General features: G+C 35.7%; 1 protein-coding gene across 3 annotated transcripts in view; it reads right to left on the bottom strand.

Moving 5' to 3' along the window:
* Positions 1–18,819, bottom strand: part of NDC80 (NDC80 kinetochore complex component) — a 66,593-nt gene that overhangs the window by 14,807 nt on the left and 32,967 nt on the right. For 2 of the 3 annotated variants that reach the window (XM_032310603.1, XM_032310605.1), the window contains exons 14-17: positions 11,162–11,254; positions 9,856–9,986; positions 7,891–7,993; positions 3,214–3,639 (exon numbers count right to left, since the gene is read on the bottom strand). In XM_032310603.1, the coding sequence (XP_032166494.1) occupies positions 3,502–3,639; positions 7,891–7,993; positions 9,856–9,986; positions 11,162–11,254 (465 nt within the window). In that variant the 3' untranslated portion in view covers positions 3,214–3,501. Of the gene's footprint in view, positions 1–3,213; positions 3,640–7,890; positions 7,994–9,855; positions 9,987–11,161; positions 11,255–18,819 lie in introns of those variants that run through there. The other variant, XM_032310604.1, reaches the window with a different exon arrangement.

Raw genomic sequence — 18,819 nt, 5'->3', positions numbered from 1 at the left:
AGTGTTCTCTTTATATATTTAAAACCCTGCATATATCTTTGATTTAAATCCTTAGTACGTGTGGTTTAGTCATGTTCTAACTAAGGTGAGACATGTTTATAGAGGAGAAATCCATTGGCTTGGTGAGAACTTGCAAGATCATCAATTTCTTGATATGTGCAGTGTTAATGTGTAAGAACTGACTATTCCAGGATTTCTCTAGAGGCTGGCAAGAGTTCTTGGACCACTTGATATTTCTTTTCTTTTTTTTTTTTTTTTAAAGTTTTTATTTATTTATTTGACAGAGATCACAAGTAGGCAGAGAAGCAGGCAGAGAGAGAGGAGAAAGCAGTATCCCTGCCGAGCAAAGAGCTCGATGCGGGGCTTGATTGCAGGACCCTGGGATCATGGCCCGAGCTGAAGGCAGAGGCTTTAACCCCTGAGCCACCCAGGTACCCCATCCACTTGTTACTTCTGTCTTGCTAATCATATAGGGTTGGCAAAATGCAAGGCTTCTTGCTCAGTTTCTTTTCTTACCAGGTATTTCCCTGTCAGAACTTGGGGGGTCATTACTTGCCTTGAATTGGAAATGTTTTACATTTACGCCTGTAAACTTATTCATCATTTTAATCTATGTCATTCTTCAGGGGCCATCCTGTTTCTGAGAGAACCAGACTGGTGAATCAAATGGAGATATGATAGTGAATCCTTTGTCACCTCTGAATTCTTCAGGTCTTTCTATAATAGTTGTATTAAAGTTTGCTAACCTTCCTGGTATCTGATGTTATTTTTATTTACTATCTTGATGAAACTGGTAGTTGCAGCAGTTTCCATATGGCTTTCCTCACTATTACAGTTTTTATGCTTGCATACCAGGGACAGATTATAAGGTTGTGGGGTATTCTTCAAATCCCAAATATATCAACTTCATTTATGTACTTGGAGGTTGAGGAAGCAAACTTTGGGTAAGTCCATAGACCCAATGGGTATATGATGAACCAGATTTTAGCCAGGACTCCATTAATTAGTCCTTGTAGGCCCTACTCTCATAGAAGGGCCATCTGTGTTGGTGCTTTTGGTTAAATGTCAATTCAGATCCTGTGTCAAAGAATCCTAAAACAGTTTGGTTAGTCTTCTTTTCACACTGTACAATCATTCAAATAAGTGGCTGTGGGTCTCTTTCAGGGAAGGACTGGGGGAGTCATCACCATATACATTTGCCATAATGTTGCTAGGTCCTTCCTCCTAAAGACTCAGCTACCTCCTCTTTAGTAATGGGATTCAAATCTGAAAATGGTCCATATCTGGAAACTGAGCAAGGGATTATGACTTTTTGTAGGGATGACCACCCTAAATGCCACCCCCCTCCAGTATTTTTGCTTTTTGTTGATTGTAGAGTTAAAAATCACACTTGTTCAATTTCATTGTTAACCTAAGACTCTTCTAAAATATAGTCTATCAGGTGCCTGGGTGGCTCAATCATTAAGCCTCTACCTTCAGCTCAGGTCATGATCCCAGGGTCCTGGGATCGAGCCCCGCATCAGGCTCTCTGTTCAGCAGGGAGCTTGCTTCCTCCTCTTCTCTCTCTGCCTGCCTCTCTGCCTACTTGTGATCTCTGTCAAATAAATAAAAAAATAATAAAATCTTTAAAAAAATAAAAAAAGAAATGGGAAGATATTTTGGGACTATATAAATACCACTAAGCTTTCACCTACTAGTTTTAGTATCTATATCTCTTGATGAATTATTACTATGATAGTTGCCAAAAAATGCTTTTTTTATTGAGAAATAATTGACATATTAGTTTCAGGTGTACAATATAATGATTCAGTATTCATATAACTGCAAAATGTTCACCACACTAAGTCTAATTAACATTCATCATCACACAGTTAACACATTTTTCTTGTGCTGAGAACTTAAGATCAACTGTCTAAGCAACTTTCAAATACACACTGCAGTATTGTTAACTGTAACCACGCTGCTATACATAAAGTGTTTTTTTAACTTCTAATTCTAGAAAATTTTACATGCAAAGTGATTTTTAACTTCTATTATTCATTACTTCTACACTAATCACTTGGCATTCTACTCAAAGAACTTACCCTTCTCTACTGTTTATATGACTATGGGCCCATGGATTCTTACTTTAATCAATGGGTAATAATCTATAGCTATCATTATTTATTTTGATGTTTAAATTGTCCCAGGTTTGACCAGTGGGAGCCCCCTTCCGGCTGACTCCTCTATCCTTTTTTGACATTTCTCTGTCATTCTTTGAGTATTCACTTACTTTGTGGCACAATCCAATGTTTCAGGCCTAGTCTTTACTTTCCCTGCTCAATCCCTGGAATCGGCCAGTTCTCCAAGGATGACTGGTCCTTTTTAATGGACAATAATATTTGGAAACCAAAGCTTGAGCACTGTATATGTTCGTTGCTCCTAATGTGCCAATGCTTCCAGGTCTTCCCCAAGGACAGAGCTAGAAAATATAAGTATTTATATACATACATATATCTAAATACTTCTATCTGAATCAATATATTACAAACCATGAGTTCATATCAATATCTCCAGTTCCACTCCAGTACCACAAAGGTGCTTAATACATAAGTTCAATAAGCAAGAATTCCCTGGCTTAGGGATACTTTTTCAGAATACAGAATTTAACACCCTGTAAAGGACCCCAGCAGATTTGGTAAACTCACTGATGAGGAGGCTGGATAGATAAGATGATGGCTATTACTCAGTCAAATGGAAATGCCTGTGTTGCCCTTGCAGAGAGTAGAGGAAGAAACAGAAAGGCTGAGGGAAGTGAAAATGCTGCAACACACAATGTGAAGGCAGAAGAGTCCCCAGGGTTTCATAGGAGGACTTTGAGGACAACCCATGCATGAAAGCCACAGGGAATGTTCTGGTGAGAAGGGCAGCAGTATCACTAGGATGTTCAGTGGTAGCTCTTTTACAGAATGTTGACAGTCTGTAGAGCCCCAGCCTTTGTAGAGCGTATACCAGGGACTGGAGAAGTTTATGTAAAGGGCCAGATAATTAATTTTTGGGCCTGCAGTCTAATGAATGTAATAAACATTGCCACTGTACTGTGAAAGTACTCATAGATGATGTGTCAATGAATGGATGTGACTGCATTTGGCCGTTTGCTGCTTCCTGGTTTAGATAAAAATAACTGTCTTCTAACCATCTGAAGTTAGATTGAGAAATAAGGGAAAAACACACTTTGTTGATATAATTTTATTAACTCTGGATGCATAATATAACTAGTCTTTCACATCTAAAGATAACAATCTAACAAGTTACCATAATTTTGGGTTATACATACTTTAAATTAACAAACTAGGTTTATAAAAAATATAAAAATATTTCACAGGCTTGGGAAGATACGGTCATAAGACTTCATTGTAAGGAGGGGTATAAGATATGTTAGAGATTTTTTGAACTTACAAAGGACATTTAAAAATTTACACTGTTAATAAAGTTCTTGTTTAGATAATCAATATTTTATCTTCATTCATCAGAAGGCTTAATTAGAGCAGCTTTCTTCTTATACTTGTCTCCAATCTCTCTAATATTTTCCAAGAGATCTTCAGACATGTATTCTTCATACTCTCTCTCAACTTTAGCAATCTGCTCCTCAAGATGTTTCTAGTAAAAACAATGATTAGAGAAGAAACATTAATTTATTTTAAAAATATATAAACAAGTGGTAACATTTGTAAGAACCGGGAATGTAAGGGATACTCTTTTGTGTCCTTTCCTAATCATATCCCCATTTTTCTTCCCAGAGCCAACCACTCTCAACAATGTTTTGTTTTTCTTTATACTTTTATCCCCTGCCCCACACAGATATGTATGTATCTCTGGACAATATGCTAGTTTAGTGGTACCAGGTTTTATCTTTCATATTTACTGAATGATATTAAATATAATATTCTATGCCTTTTTTCCACCCAGTATTTCGATTCATTGATGTTAATACAGATAGCTTGTTTATTCACGTACTGCCAAATAGTTTTCTATTGCATGAACATACCAATATTTATTATCCATTTTACTATTTAGTTTATTTCCAGTTATGGTAGGCTGAATAGCAGCCTCCTCAAAGATGTCCATGGCCTAATTCCCAGAAACTATGAACACATTATCTTACAGGGCAAAGGAACTTTACAGATGTGATTAAGTTAAGGAGTTTGAGAAAAGGGGATCATTCTGCATTATCCTGGTGGGCCCAATGTAATCATGAGGGTCTTGGTAAAAGGGAATCAGCAATGTGAGAGTCAGAAAGAGAAAATGTAAGGACAGAAAAGCAGTTGGAGGGGATAGAAGATGTTGTGCTGCTGGCTTTGAAGAGGCTGCAAACCAAGAGGTATAGGTGGCTCTAGAAAAGGGAAAAGGCAAAGAAATTCCATCTAGTCTCTAGAAAGATTGTAGTCTGGAAGGCCCATTTTACACTCCTGACCTCTAGATATATAAGGAAATAAATCCGTGTTGCTTTAAGCCATTAGGTTGGTGGTAATTTGTTATAGCACTAACAGGAAATTAATATGCTGGGTTATGTTTTTTATTATTTCAATTATACTATAACAAATTTTAACATACTATATGGCTTAAGAAATTTATTTTCTCACAGTTTTGGAGGCTTGAAGTCCAAAATCAAGATACTGACAAGGCCACTTTCTCTGAAAGCTCTAGGGGAAGAATCCTTCCTTACCTCTTACCAGCTTCTAGCAGTTCTGGGTAATCCCTAGTTTACAGCTGTGTCACTCTAATTTCTGCCTCCATCTTCACATGGACTCTTATAAGGATATTGGTCCCTAGGTTGAGGACCTACCTAATCTATTATGACCTCATTTTAACTAATGACATCCACAAAGACCTTATTTTTTCAAATGTCACATGATGAGATGCTAGATACACATGAATTTTGAGAGGATACTATTCAACTAGTATAGTACTAGTACTAATAGTGCTAGTACTCTAGCACACGTGTAAAAATTTAGCTTAATACCTAGAATGGAACTGCACTATTTTATTAGGGATTGCAAATTTGTTTTCTAAAACTGTTAACATCAGTTTGCAACCCTGTAGTATAAAGGAAAACTTGCATTTCTCTATGTTCTTGCTGGCATTTAGTATTCCCAAACTTTAATTTTTTTGCCAATTTCTTGAGGGTGGGAAGCGGTAGATCTTTTCCTGTTTATTGGCCACCTTAGCTTTCTGTGAAATTCCCATTCAAGTCTTTTGCCCACCTTCTGTACTTATTTATCAGAGGTCATTATGTATCTGGATACTATTAGTTATCTTAAAAAATTATTGTTTTGTGGCTTGCCTTTCCACTTAAAAAAAAAGAAAAATTTATATATGTATTTATTTAGAGAGAGAGTAAACAACTGGGGGGGGGGAGGGGCAGAGGGAGAGGGAAAAGTGACTACCCAGTGAACAGGGAGCTGGATGCGGAGCTGATCCCAGGACCCTGGGATCATAATCTGAGCTGAAGGCAGAAGCTTGACCAACTGAGCCACCCAGGTGTCCCTCCAGTCTTTGTCTTTTGATGTAGAGATCTTAATTTTAACAAAGGTGAATTTATAAATAATTACTTTTGTGGTTTTTACTCTTTGTGTCTAATTTAAGAACTACTTTACAACTCCTGAGGAATAAAAATAGTGTCCATAATTTTTCGAAAGTTAAAAATTTAGCCTCACTTTGGGCTGCCTGGGTGGCTCAGTAGCTTAAGTGTCTGACTCTTGATTTCAGCTCAGGTCATGACCTCAGGGTTGTGGGATCAAGCCCCATGTTGGACTCTGTACTGGGAGCAGAGCCTGCTTAAGGTTCTCTCTCCCTGTTCCCCTGCCCCTCTCCCCAGCCCTCATTCTCTCTCCAAAAAAATAAATTTAGCTTCACATTAATTTCTTAATCCATCTTGAAGTGATTTTTGTTTATGTTTTAAGGCAGGAATCCCAAATCCATTAATTGAACAATTCATTTTACCCCACTAGTCTGCAATACAACCTCTCTTAAAAATATAACTTCTGTCTATGCTTATCCATCTTTTTCTGCACTCTGTCAGAGCTTGGTTTATATGCATCAGTACTATAATGGGTTTGTTATTAGGGCTTAATAATAATTTCTGAACATCTTAACAGACAAAAAAGATTTTGTGCCCTTCAAGAAGGTAGAATTCTGGAATAGGCGTCAGCAACTTTTTCCTGTAAAGGTCCAAATAACAAATACTTCAGGCTTTGTGAACCAAACGGCCTTTGTTGCAACTGCTCAACCCCACCACTGTAGTGGGAATGCAGCCATAAAGAGTATGGAAGTGAATGAAGTGTCTGTGTTCCAATAAAACTTATTTACAAAAGCAGCCTGTGGGCACAATTTGGCCTGTGAGCTGTAGTTTGCTCTCTCCTAGTCTAGAATATCAAGACACATACAGGATCTGCATGGGGCTACAACCAGGAACTGCCCAAGGAAACGTTTTACCTCAGAGGAAAAATACCCCATTTAAAGATACCATTAGATCCACAGTCCTCTGTTTTCTACAGTCTAATTTTATCACTTGTAAAATTTCCTCACATTAGGTTTTAAAGATGATTGATTGACTTTAGGGGCTCCTTCCATAGTTTACTGGCTATTTGTAATTTTTACATAGTGCAAAGTAAGTGCTCTGAAAATGCCATCTGATCTTGAACAACAATGAACTAAATAGAAACTAAAAAGTAATAATCATTAGGGTTTCAAATCTAACTTCATGTTAACTGAGTAAAACTTTAACAGTTGTGGTTTCCTTTCACATAAATCCCTTGTGATAAATCACTATCGGATTAACACTGAGGTCAAACTAATTGTTATAGAGAATAGAGATGTGAAGATGTTGGCAGTGATTTAGTACAACCCTCTCATTACACAGATGGAGGAGGTGAAGACCAAAAGCAGCAAAATGATACATATAAGTAGACTTTCTCAATCTGAGCCAATCATCACAGGTTGGGAATGAATTTTCCTCTTATGCATTTATTATACATCATCCTTGAGAGAACAAGAAAGTAATTACTCATATAATTATCTGGTCTGTGGTTCAAATTAACAATACTTGTTGAAAAAGAACCTATGAAAGGTTATAGAGCCACTAGGCGGGGAGAAGCCAGGTTTTCTGATGTAGGATCCAGCTTATTTTCTTAGTTCTTTTCACCAAGCACTCAAGAACACTAGCATACAAGAAAATGCAGTTCAATGTCTTTTAGGAGAAAGGAGGAGAAATAGCATATCACATGCTATTTTCAATAAATGGAAGACTAACAATGTGATATAATGAGGTTATTTTTTTCTCTTAAACTATTAACAATTGACAATATATTATCACCTAATAGACTACCCTGGAATTTTAAAGGTTAGCAGTTTAGCTTGGCTTCTGGGCTCTGTACAGCAGGTTGGAGGACTAGTATTATTTTTGAACTTTAAAGATATGCTTCACGTTTCATAAGTACTTCATTCTATATTTTATAAGTACTTTACACGAAATTAATGGAAAGGAAAAATATTTGTCATAACCCATGCTCTTTCATCTTAATCTTACTGAAATCTTAAACGTGCTGGTATGTTTTCAGTATGTAGAATGTGGCCTGGCGCATGATTATATACTATTGATGTAATAAATACCATTACATGTTGTTTATGTTGTTGTTACGTGAACAAAACAGATTGTTTTATGAAATGCAGATGCTCCTTACATACCACGAAACAGGACTCTTCTGATAACTTTTTACTAGAATATATTTTCCATAGAAATAAAATTTATCAAAAAAAATAAAATTTATCATTTAATTTCTATAGAAACAAAATAGAAATACAGTTTAAAAAATCTTCATTAGAATGTAGGAAAGACCTTCATACACTTACCTCCACAGACCCTACATGTGTAGCAACCATCTCTAAAAGACGCTGCAAGTTATTTCCCACTTTTCGTCGTTCTTCAGTTGTGGTTTGCACAACTAGTTGGTATCTGTAGAATAAAAACTCTTGCTTGAGTTGTCTAGGAGAAAACCCCTAATCCATCAGTTCTAGTTAGCTCACTTCTCCTTTTCATATTCAATAAACGCAGACTGTGTTTGGTATATGCGCTGTTTGCTTCTCAGCCATTAAGACGGAAAAACATTTTCAAAGATCCTTTGCAAGCACCAAAACAAAACAGCACCAAAACCTTGTGCCTTAACATACAAAACTTGGGGGCAATTGGTCTTCACTGAATCTCCAAAAGGGTTGTAAACTTAAATGCTTTCAGGGAGAAGGCATTCAATACATTTGAATGGGGAGTGGGAGTCTCTCTCTTTTTTTTTTTTTTACGTATGCAAATTCAAATTAAAAACAAAGACTGCAAGCCAAAAAAATGCTTCAGCTGAGTTTTTTATCCCTAAACTACAAATAAGCAAATGAAGAGGTGTGATTTTCTTAAGGGTTGTACTTCAGATCTCAAAGTCAGAATTTTTTAGTTGAGGGTCACTTAATTAAGACTTTAAAAAAAAGAGCCTATGGATTCAGTATATTGACTTTCTATGCGTTGCATGAGAAAATTATATACACAAAGGCAGAATACCCTTTAAAAAAGGATGTCACCATTTTAGTTACTGTTAATAAATAATGTGGCTAAAACTCTTTCTATGTAATTTTTAAAATAATATGGAAACCAAGAGGGAAAACTTGACAATGTGTAATTTGATAATGAAGAACTAAGAAATGTAGCATATAGAGTTAGTTCTGCTGCTTGTTTGGAAACACGCATTTGCTCCATTTGGATTGAAATATTACGCAGCAATTTGACCATAATGCAAAAATTTGTATTTGCTTATGACATTTCTTTTCTTTTTTAGAGTCTGTTTATCTATTTATTTATTTTTAATAAATTTGGGGCTCAAACTCACAATCCTGTGATCAAGAGTTGCATGCTTAAAAAAAAAAAGTTCCATGTTCTTCAGCTGAGTCATACAGTTGTCCCTATGCCATTTCCTTCTTGAGAAACACTAAGTGAATGCAGAAAACTGCCCTCAGCTGAATCCAGATGCAAAGGAATATAAAAACATATAAACACACACCTCAAATGTGTACCAGCTCCCTCAATTCATTACATTATGTGATGAGTCACATGCATCCACCTCTGGTGTTAAAACTTCCCATCTGATTTTGGATAATTCTCCCTCTACCTCATTTCAATAATTTAAAAGCTGCAACCCTTTGAATGCCCCTTTCCCAGGCAAACTTCTGGACTCTTTAAAATAAAGTGTCATATTTATCATAGCATTATGTACTTCTTAAACATTTAACATATGTACAATTGTGCTAACATTTTAGTTAGGTTCCCATCTTTTGTTTATGTGTGTCACTGGCTGATTTTGAGTGTTGTGCCCAATCCCAATTTTACTGTAGGTCCTGATTTTTCATTGCATGATTTTGCAGTGTGGTGATTATTATGAGGGCACATAATGTGTTATAGCACAATGATCATATAATTTACAGGATACAGTTTGTTGTATATATAATTTCCAGAAAGTATAAATATCTTAAAAATAGTAACAAATAGCCAAAGTATTTCAACTGACTGAAAATTTTATGCTGTTTTCAGTGTTTAAAAGCCCTTTATTAATTATATGTAAAAATAAATGTTTTCTTAGGAGGCAATAGCTATAATAGTAGCAGAATACATTTAGGGACAGTATTTCAAGTTACAGGCTCTTTCTGTGTTCACTACTTCCTCTTTCCCATGTAGCTCTATAATATAAATTAAAGCTAATAAACATAGATCTGGTTTTACAGAAATGTTAAATAATTAATCTGAAATAAACATTATAAATCTTGGTTACATGAACTTACTCTCGCTGAATAGCATCTAATTCATTCATAGCTTCACTGAGGCCCTCGTTAACAGCGCTTTCCAGCAGATGCTTGTGTTTCTCCAAGGACTCCAGCTCACTGGCACATTTTTTGTCCTCTTCTTCAGCTTCCTATCAAGATAAGCGTATGGTTATCATTTTTAATGTTTGTGTTCTATATACTTCATATACTATACTCCACATACCATATATATGTAACACATTAAAAAAAAAATCAGGTTACACCATCATTTATATTCTCAGAATGTGTACTGTTTTACATGTATGAGACTTTAAAAAGCTTTTTTGGAAATTTTATACTGTAAACCTAAATATGACCTTCTCAACAGGCCTTGTATGGAATTCATTCAGCGGTATTTTCAGGTAGGTACTATAAGAAACCTTAGGATAATGACTTAAATATTTCCTATGATCATCAAGAGGTCTTTTATACATGCAAAAATGTGGGTAACTTTCACACTACCTTTATTTCACATATGTGAAATATGCACAGGAAAAGGAGCCCAAAGTCATCAACTCTTAGGTTAAGATGAAATATGAAAGGCTTTCACTGAAGTGCTTTAAGAGGACAAATGCAAGTACTGTCATGGAGAACATATGAAAATAACAATGATTACCAACTAGCTGGTGTATTTTCTAAAAATTTCTCACTACTTAACAAAATGTATAGGCCCTAAATGCAATACAAGGCCAAGAGAAAATTTCCAGTTCCTAATACTTTGTTGCTGTAACTAAGTAAAAGATATTAGTATGACTAAAATTCTCTTGTCAGTTTTATAAATGGTAATGAAGAGTCACATGAGTGCTTCCCTAAGTAAAACATGGTGAGAAGGTGGATGGATTAGAGGTGGTGGGAAAAGAATCCTATTATTTTTCCCACATTCTAAATTTCATATAAAATATCTCTGTGATTTGGCCAAGTTAGTCAGTTTGCTATAACTCTTTCCAGGCAATCACATACACAAGCCTTATTGGAGGTTTATGCTTTAGGAGTACCTAACACTAAATTTCTAAAAAAGATAGAAGAGATTACATTTAAAACATGTTTTGGTCTTACAAGGATACAGAATCTCATATTCAAGTCTACAATATTAATGAAACAATAAATGTGTTCTCATGTGAAACAGCCTAATTCCTGGAAAAAAATCCTTTAAAAGGACAAAATAACTCTTTACAATAAACTTTAGAAGATTAGACTAAACTTAAACACAAGTTAAGCTTAAATGTTTACTTAGATGTAAGACTAGGTCAAAGCTTACCTATACAAACTGTGGCAAAGTTCTTACCTTAACCTTTTGTTGGTAAAGATCGTCCAGCTTTTGAACTTCTTCTTTCAGAGTTCTTACACCTCTCCTGCTTTCTGTTATCATTGTATTTAGCTTGGAGAATAAAACTTGGGTTGAGAAATCATAACCATACACCAAAAACATTTTAGTAAGTTATAAAACGTTCATATTACCGATTGAACCATGTTATTTTTAGTCCTTTTGGATTCTCACCTATCATTTGTTCTCAGAATTTATTATTCCCCAAAGAGGAGTTAAATAAAAACAAACACACAAAAAGACATATATATATTTTTAATGTACAATATTAAAATACTGAGTTAATTAGGAAAAAAAGTCTGGCTTAATTCCCAGTAAAAGAAGGATAGCGGGTACTTTTCTACTAGTTGCTGTGGGAGTGTTTGTAAGCAATCTTATATAGTATTATAAATATTACATGTATTATTTACACTCTGAACATTTTTATATTAATTTGTTAATACATGTAAGTTGTTTTTGCCTTCTAGTTTTGAAGTCTAGATTTACTTAGATTTCATCTCTTTTATTAGTTATCTAGCTTTCCATTTGTGTGTTTACTTTCTAGGATGTTAAAGAGAAGTTTTCATATTGATTTTACTGGATGTTTTCTAACTGGTTATTAATCAATGGATTCTCCCAAACAGTAATAAATTTAACACATTTAATCTTATTAAAGTTTGAGCTTTAAGATCTGTTGAAACCAAAATTAAAGAGAAAAAGTGTTTCCAAAGTTACCAGAAATTAATATAGAATGTTTTCCAGCTAGGTTAAGAAAATATTTACTCTAGGAAATAAAAAATAGAAAAATGTATCTATAAGCTGGATCTTTCTTTAAAAGGATGATTCAGGGTGCCTGGGTGGCTCAGTGGGTTAAGCCGCTGCCTTCGGCTTAGGTCATGATCTCAGGGTCCTGGGATCGAGTCCCGCATGGGGCTCTCTGCTCAGCAGGGAGCCTGCTTCCTCCTCTCTCTCTGCCTGCCTCTCTGCCTACTTGTGATCTCTCTCTGTCAAATAAATAAATAAAATCTTTAAAAAAAAAAAAAAAATAAAAGGATGATTCAGCACATATATGAAGTCACAAAAAAATTACGTGTACATATTTTGAGGAGAAATTTAGTGAATCAATTGTTGTTTGGTATATGATAGGATGGTAAAGTGACTTTTTATTAGAGAAACTTGCATATACTTCTCATTCAATTATCAAAAGTCTCTTTATAAAGAATATTCCTTTTCTATTTTACAAATGAGAAGAGTTGGCTAGAATGAATGCTATTCACGTAGGATCATACAGAGAGCATATGCCCACAACTGCAACCTAGATGTTCTTTTTTTTTTTTTTTTTAAAAGATTTTATTTATTTATTTGACAGAGAACACAAGTAGGCAGAGAGGCAGGCAGAGAGAGAGAGAGAGAGAGAGAGAAGCAGGCTCTGCACTGAGCAGAGAGCCCGATGCGGGGCTCGATCCCAGGACCCTGGGATCATGACTTGGGCCGAAGGCAGAGGCTTTAACCCGCTGAGCCACCCAGGCGCCCCCAACCTCGATGTTCTAACTCCAATCAGCTCAGCTGATTAAGTGTCTGACGCTTGATCTTGGCTCAGGTCACGATCTCAGGGTCATGGGATCAAGCCTGTGTTGGGCTCTATGCTGGGCATGGAGCCTGCTTAAGATTCTCTCTCTCCCCTTCCTCTGCCTTCTCCCCGCCCCCACAAGACTAAAGTTACTGAAGCTATTCAAGCAGGAAAAAATTTTCTCTACCCTTAAGGTTCTTTTGGCTGGTTTAAGAATTTAACTGACATAAGAATGATTAACAGGAGAAAACCAAATTTAATTTTGTATGTATGGGGAATGCGCAAAGACATGAGATTCTAAAGACAAGCAAAAGGAAGTATATTTGTCATCGTAAGCTAAAGATAAGGGGGTAGGGGTCTGGGATTTCAAGAAAAGGAAAGCAATTCATAGGAAGATGGAAGAGTTAATGTTTGGTAAACAAATGTTTTCTAGGCCACACAGACACAAATGGGACATAGAGAGGAATTTTAAGAAAGAGACTTTGCTAAGTTCCTCACTGTCTACCATCCCTTAGTTTATATTATACTGTAGTTATCTATGGTGATACCTCCCTTCTGGGAGGAGCACCTTTAATTCCTTTAGGCAATTAGGGGGTAGGTGGAGATCAAAGTTTCTTCCAGTCTCTTGGGTATTGAATACTTTCAGTTCTGAATAAGCTGCATGCCAAAGTGGCACATCTTGGGGTGATTCGCCCTTGACACCTACACTATAAACTTCCCGTTTAAAGATATGTTATTTCTGGGGCGCCTGGGTGGCTCAGTGGGTTAAAGCCTCTGCCTTCAGCTCAGGTCATGATCCCAGGGTCCTGGGATCCAGCCCCGCATCAGGCTCTCTGCTCAGCAGGGAGCCTGCTTTCCCCTCTCTCTTTGCCTGCCTCTCTGCCTACTTGTGATCTCTGTCTGTCAAATAAATAAATAAAATCTTAAAAAAAAAATAAAGATATGTTATTTCTGAAGAAAAGTGCTGAATTAAACCAGTTGTTTCATTAAATTTATCTGCAGTAAGACCATTGCATAGCCAAATAATCAGAACTTCCACTAGGAAGTCATGTTTGTCAAAATCATGTTTACTTAATCTCTGAGCAGCTTCTAACTTTCATGTGAGCTTTGCTAAAATTTCATCAATTAAACATTCCCACCCCTCCCCCAACCTTATTACAGAAATATACATTTCCACTGTAGTAAATAAGGGAAAAATTAAGGAAAATAAAAATTACTAATAATTCTATAATCTCAAAGAACTGTTATTAATATTTGGTATACTTCCTTCAGTATTTCATTCATTCATTCATTCAGTAAACAACTGTCCAACAGTTTATAAGCAGAGAAGATATCATTAGTTACTTTAGTTAGAAATTTTTTTTCTTCTGTCATTGAGAAGACAGAAGCCACTAGATTGGATTTCCATCACTTCCTGTCTCCCAACAACCAAAATATTTCTTACGAGACCCTTCTTCCTTCTGTCAGTTTCAGGATGCATGATACCCATTTTCCTCATGAAGAGAACCCCTTTACCTCTTCTCTAGACCCCAAGCCTTGGTATTTCTTCATGAACTATGTTCAAATCCATCAATACCTTTCACTCCTAATTTTTTAAACTTCATTTTTTAAACTAATTTTTTAAACTCTTTTCCTTAAACTAATTCTTTCACCTTTAAACTCAAACAACTGCTCCCTCACCCCCTGCAAAATGAAAATCTTTCCCATACACCACTTTCTAACTACTGTTCCATTTTGTCTCCTTAGACTCAAATTTTGTGATGATCTAATTGTAGCATTCCATAGAAAGTAGACTATTAATACTGTAGTATCTTCTGCTACTACCATTCAAATTTAAATCCACAGCAATAAGCTTTCTGGCTCCTCTGCTTCATGAAGTTGCCTTTGCAAAGATCATCATTAACAAATTGTTTGCTAAAGTCAAAGAACATCTTTCATGATTTATATCTGAGTAACATATTTAGTCGATCACTTTCTTCTGAAATCCCCTTTCTTGGTTTCTATGACCATAGACGCTCCTGGTTTTCTCTTTAAGTCTTGGGAGGTCCTTCTAACTCTTCCTTATGGATTTCTCTTTCTCTGTTTGTACTTTGGAAGTGAATGTTCTCCCAGGATTCTGATCTTGGCTGTATTCTCATCTGCTCATTTGGGAGAGCTTGCTCTTTCATTTTCACAACTGGGAAATTTCTTGGCTTTAATTAAATGCATGCTAAATAATACATATTTATATCTATGTACACAGTCCAACTGCCTACAGGACAGTCTCCACTCTGATGTTCTAGACATCTGAAACTCAGTATATCCCAGACTGAAATTCTTTTTTCTACAACCTTCTCTTGTATTCTTTATCAAGGATCTAGAATATCACCACCAAAAGATCTACTCAGCTCTTCTGAAAGAGAGTTTTCCTTTGGCTTCTGTGTTTGTCTTTGTCCAATTTTAGCAAGAATCATGCTTAAGACAGTTTAATTAGAATCCTTAACCTCAATATCTAATCAAGTCCCTTCAACATCCTTCAGCTGGTGTCTGATCACGTTGGCCTGCTTTCAGCAAGAACACTATTAGGCTGGTTTAGATAGTATCATCCCTTACCCCTATTAGGATGGTTTAGACAGTATCGTCCCTTACCCCTAGAGTTTCTTCTCAGTAATTCTTTAACCACTGATCTGCATTCTACTCTCCTTGGTTACAATTCCCTTTTTGTTGTTGTTGTATTTGGAGTTGAGCCTGATCTCTCTCACCTACTATAAAACCTCTTTGTAATGGTCCCCCTTGAATGAAGTCCACCTTACTTCCTTTAACAAGTGTCATAAATATTTTTTTTTCTTTAACATCATATACCAAAGCTAGACATCTGAACATTCTTAATTCCTTTCTTCTGTAACCTTTACATCCAAATGGACCAGTAAATTACATTGTTCCCATCTTTAAATCTTTTTTCCACCCTCACTGAAATAGCCTTGGATTGAGTCTTTACCATTTATCACTTGGGATAGTGTTAGGTCTCTGAAATGTATGCCTCTAGTTTCATGTACTTCTAAACTAGCCTTCATACATTATGGGGCTTACTGTAATACAAGGGTGTTATGCCCTGACTTAAAAATCTTCAGGGGCACCTGGGTAGCTCAGTCAGTTAAGCGTCTTGACTTTTGATTTCAGCTCAGGTCATGATCTCAGATTGGGATTGAGCCCTGCGAGGCTCACATCCAAATGGACCACTAAATTACATTGTTTCAATCTTTAAATATCTCTTTTACATCCTTATTGCAATAGCCCTGGTTTAAGTTTTTTACCATGTATCATTCAGGATACTATTAGGCTTCCTAACTGGTGCTTCTAGTCTCTTTCCCCTTCTGCAATCATTTGGAGCTCTCTTCTATTTGCTAAATGGGATGCTGCCTGACTCATGAATTGTTGAACAAAGTCAATTAGATCTTCAGATTTATTCACTTCTTTACAAAACTAGAAAATGCAACTCTAGAAGCATTTCAAAGTTCATCTGTTTCTTTTTACCAGTCCCCAAACAATCCCTATTTATTTTAAAAGTCTTGTAACTTGTATTCTTTCCTGTGTCTTTGAAATGTAAATGTTAAAGTACAACTTCAGGGATAATTCTTACCAGGAAAAAAATGAAAAAAGAAAACATCATTTAAAACTTAGTTTAAGCCATCCACTCAAGTAGCCTTAAATTACTCTATCTACCAAATAAACAACTTAGATACAAATTCTTTTTAACTAGTAAAACAGGCCAGAAGGTCTCTGTTTATATCTGTTATATGTTTATGTGTGTCTATTATAAGTGCATTAAAGGTGTGTGGTATTTTTCTACCTCTAAAATTAGTTTGTAAAAAAGCTCTATTATAAATTCGCTATTCATAAAAAGTAAAAATAACCCCAAAAAACAAAAAAAAACAATGGAAACTAACCCAAATGCTTTCTGAATTCATAACACCTAAGAAAATATTCATTATTAAGTTTAACTTAAGTTTGTTTGATTTAAGTAAAATAAACTTTTCTTTCAAGTTATAAACATTGAATAAAATGCATACATACAAGTCTTATTCCACCTGGGTTTATCGATCAAATCAGTTTATGTTATCTCTTTACAAAATTTGTCAGCAAGAAAAATTATCTTGGGATGATGACTGACTTTGTCTAATGTCTAATGAAATTTTGGTTGGTAATCGAAACACAGGAAAGAACAAGTAAATTAAAGGGATATAAAAAGATAAAAAGTTTTTAGGTGAACTTTTAAATAGTTTCCCCAAGTCTTTTTGGTAGCCTGGAAACTTAAAGTTTTGCTAGGTTAAGTTAAATGATCAGTAAAGTTAAATTCATTCACTATTCAGATCATTTCCAAATAAGATAAAATACTAACACATTAGTTACTGAATATTGGTTTATCTACTTTTTAATTCCTTTTACACAGGAACTAAAGATATGTGGACTTACTAATAAACATGTGTCATGACCCTGACAAATTTTCTGTGAGAAAACACGTTTCTAGAAATCATAAAGAAGTATTATTAGTCTGCTAATCTACAGAATGGTAATGTAAAAGATGGTTTTTAAGTTCTTACTTCTTAGATTTCACTGGAAATTAAAAGTTTCTAATGGTAGAAATTTTAATATGTATAATTAAAACTGGTAGAAATAATAAGGGAAAGACATTCTATGTGTGGTCAAGGTTGTAAGATTGGAATGAATTTAATTAAGAAAAAGAGGGTTTTTTTGGTCTTTTTTTAAAAAAAGATTTTACTTATTTACTTATTTATTTGAGAGAGGAGAGAGAACACAAGTGCACGTGTGTGTGAGGAGGTAGGGTCAGAGGGAGAAGACAACTCCTTGCTGAGCAGGCAGCCCCATATGAGGCTTGATTTGTGCACCATTCTTACAAGTCTCCAGTAAAGCAATTTTAAAAAGAGATTTTTTGGTCAATTGCTTTTCTTGCTATTCTTATGTAAATAATGAGACCAAGTTTAATGCAAATAAATTACTTTTACCGTGGTTATCTTCAGTAAATATGAGTGTAATTTCAGAGAGAAAAATTAGGTTTGAACCTTTGTAGATATTAAATTATAATCCTGTTACCTTTGAGGTTTTGTTATATACCTATAAATCAGACTAGGTCTTGGATTATTCTAATTTCCTCACACATCTGACTATGACTTTCCAAATTAATGTTTCCAATTATCTCCTCTGACTTCTGATTTGGAATTACTAAGAACAAAGACTGCCTTGAATCTTCCCTTGAAAGAGACTATTACTACCTCCTTACCACCCTGACGGCAGGAAAACTTCAGGGACCTGAACCCTAGACATAGCGTCTCACAGCTGAAGAAGGTTCTGCCTGACATTGGTCCTGTGCAAATGATGGAGACCTCTAAAGCAAATTAAGATTAACTAAGAAGAGAACGAGCGGACAGTAAGATAGATTATTTCCTCCCAAGGTGCTGGATCAGGACTTCAGACCTTATCTAAACATGACACCCTCTATTCTTCTCTTTCTTTACTTTGGCATTGGCCTGGAAAGATAAAGCCATCATCTGTATTTCCTAGGCCACTGCTAAGGAAGGTTTTTCTCTGGTATTTGGAACAACTTTTAATTTCAGGTTAGGAGAAAACCTAACTGACCCCTGGTTTGTACGGGTGAATGCAGCAATCCCTGTGATTTAATCCATTAATGGGACAGCCTTACAGGAATGATCTGGGCCCCAACAGGGTTTTTCTTTGTCTGTGGTGGTTATTATTCTGGCTGGGCCTATGAACGCCTGAATGGCTAATATACAATTGAGCAATGCTTCTTAGGTTATTTAATTGTGCCTCTAACTATCCACAAACTGAGATACCTCACTGGTCACCTCCCTAAATTTAAATTGTCAAGGCAGAAGGGATTTACATGACTCAAAGGCATTCATGACTCAAAATTAGCTTACTTTGACTCTGGCCAAAGTTGTTCTTGGTAATAGGATAGCCCTTGATTATCTTTTAGCCAAGCAGGGAGGTACTTGTGTTGAGGTCAACATTACCTGCTGCACCTGGACTAGCAATTCTGGGGACGATGAAAATC

Source organism: Mustela erminea, chromosome 13, assembly GCF_009829155.1.
Source record: "Mustela erminea isolate mMusErm1 chromosome 13, mMusErm1.Pri, whole genome shotgun sequence".
Taxonomy (NCBI): Eukaryota; Metazoa; Chordata; class Mammalia; order Carnivora; family Mustelidae; genus Mustela; species Mustela erminea.
Note: the sequence above shows the minus strand (reverse complement) of the source record. Positions and strands in the feature narration are given on the sequence as shown.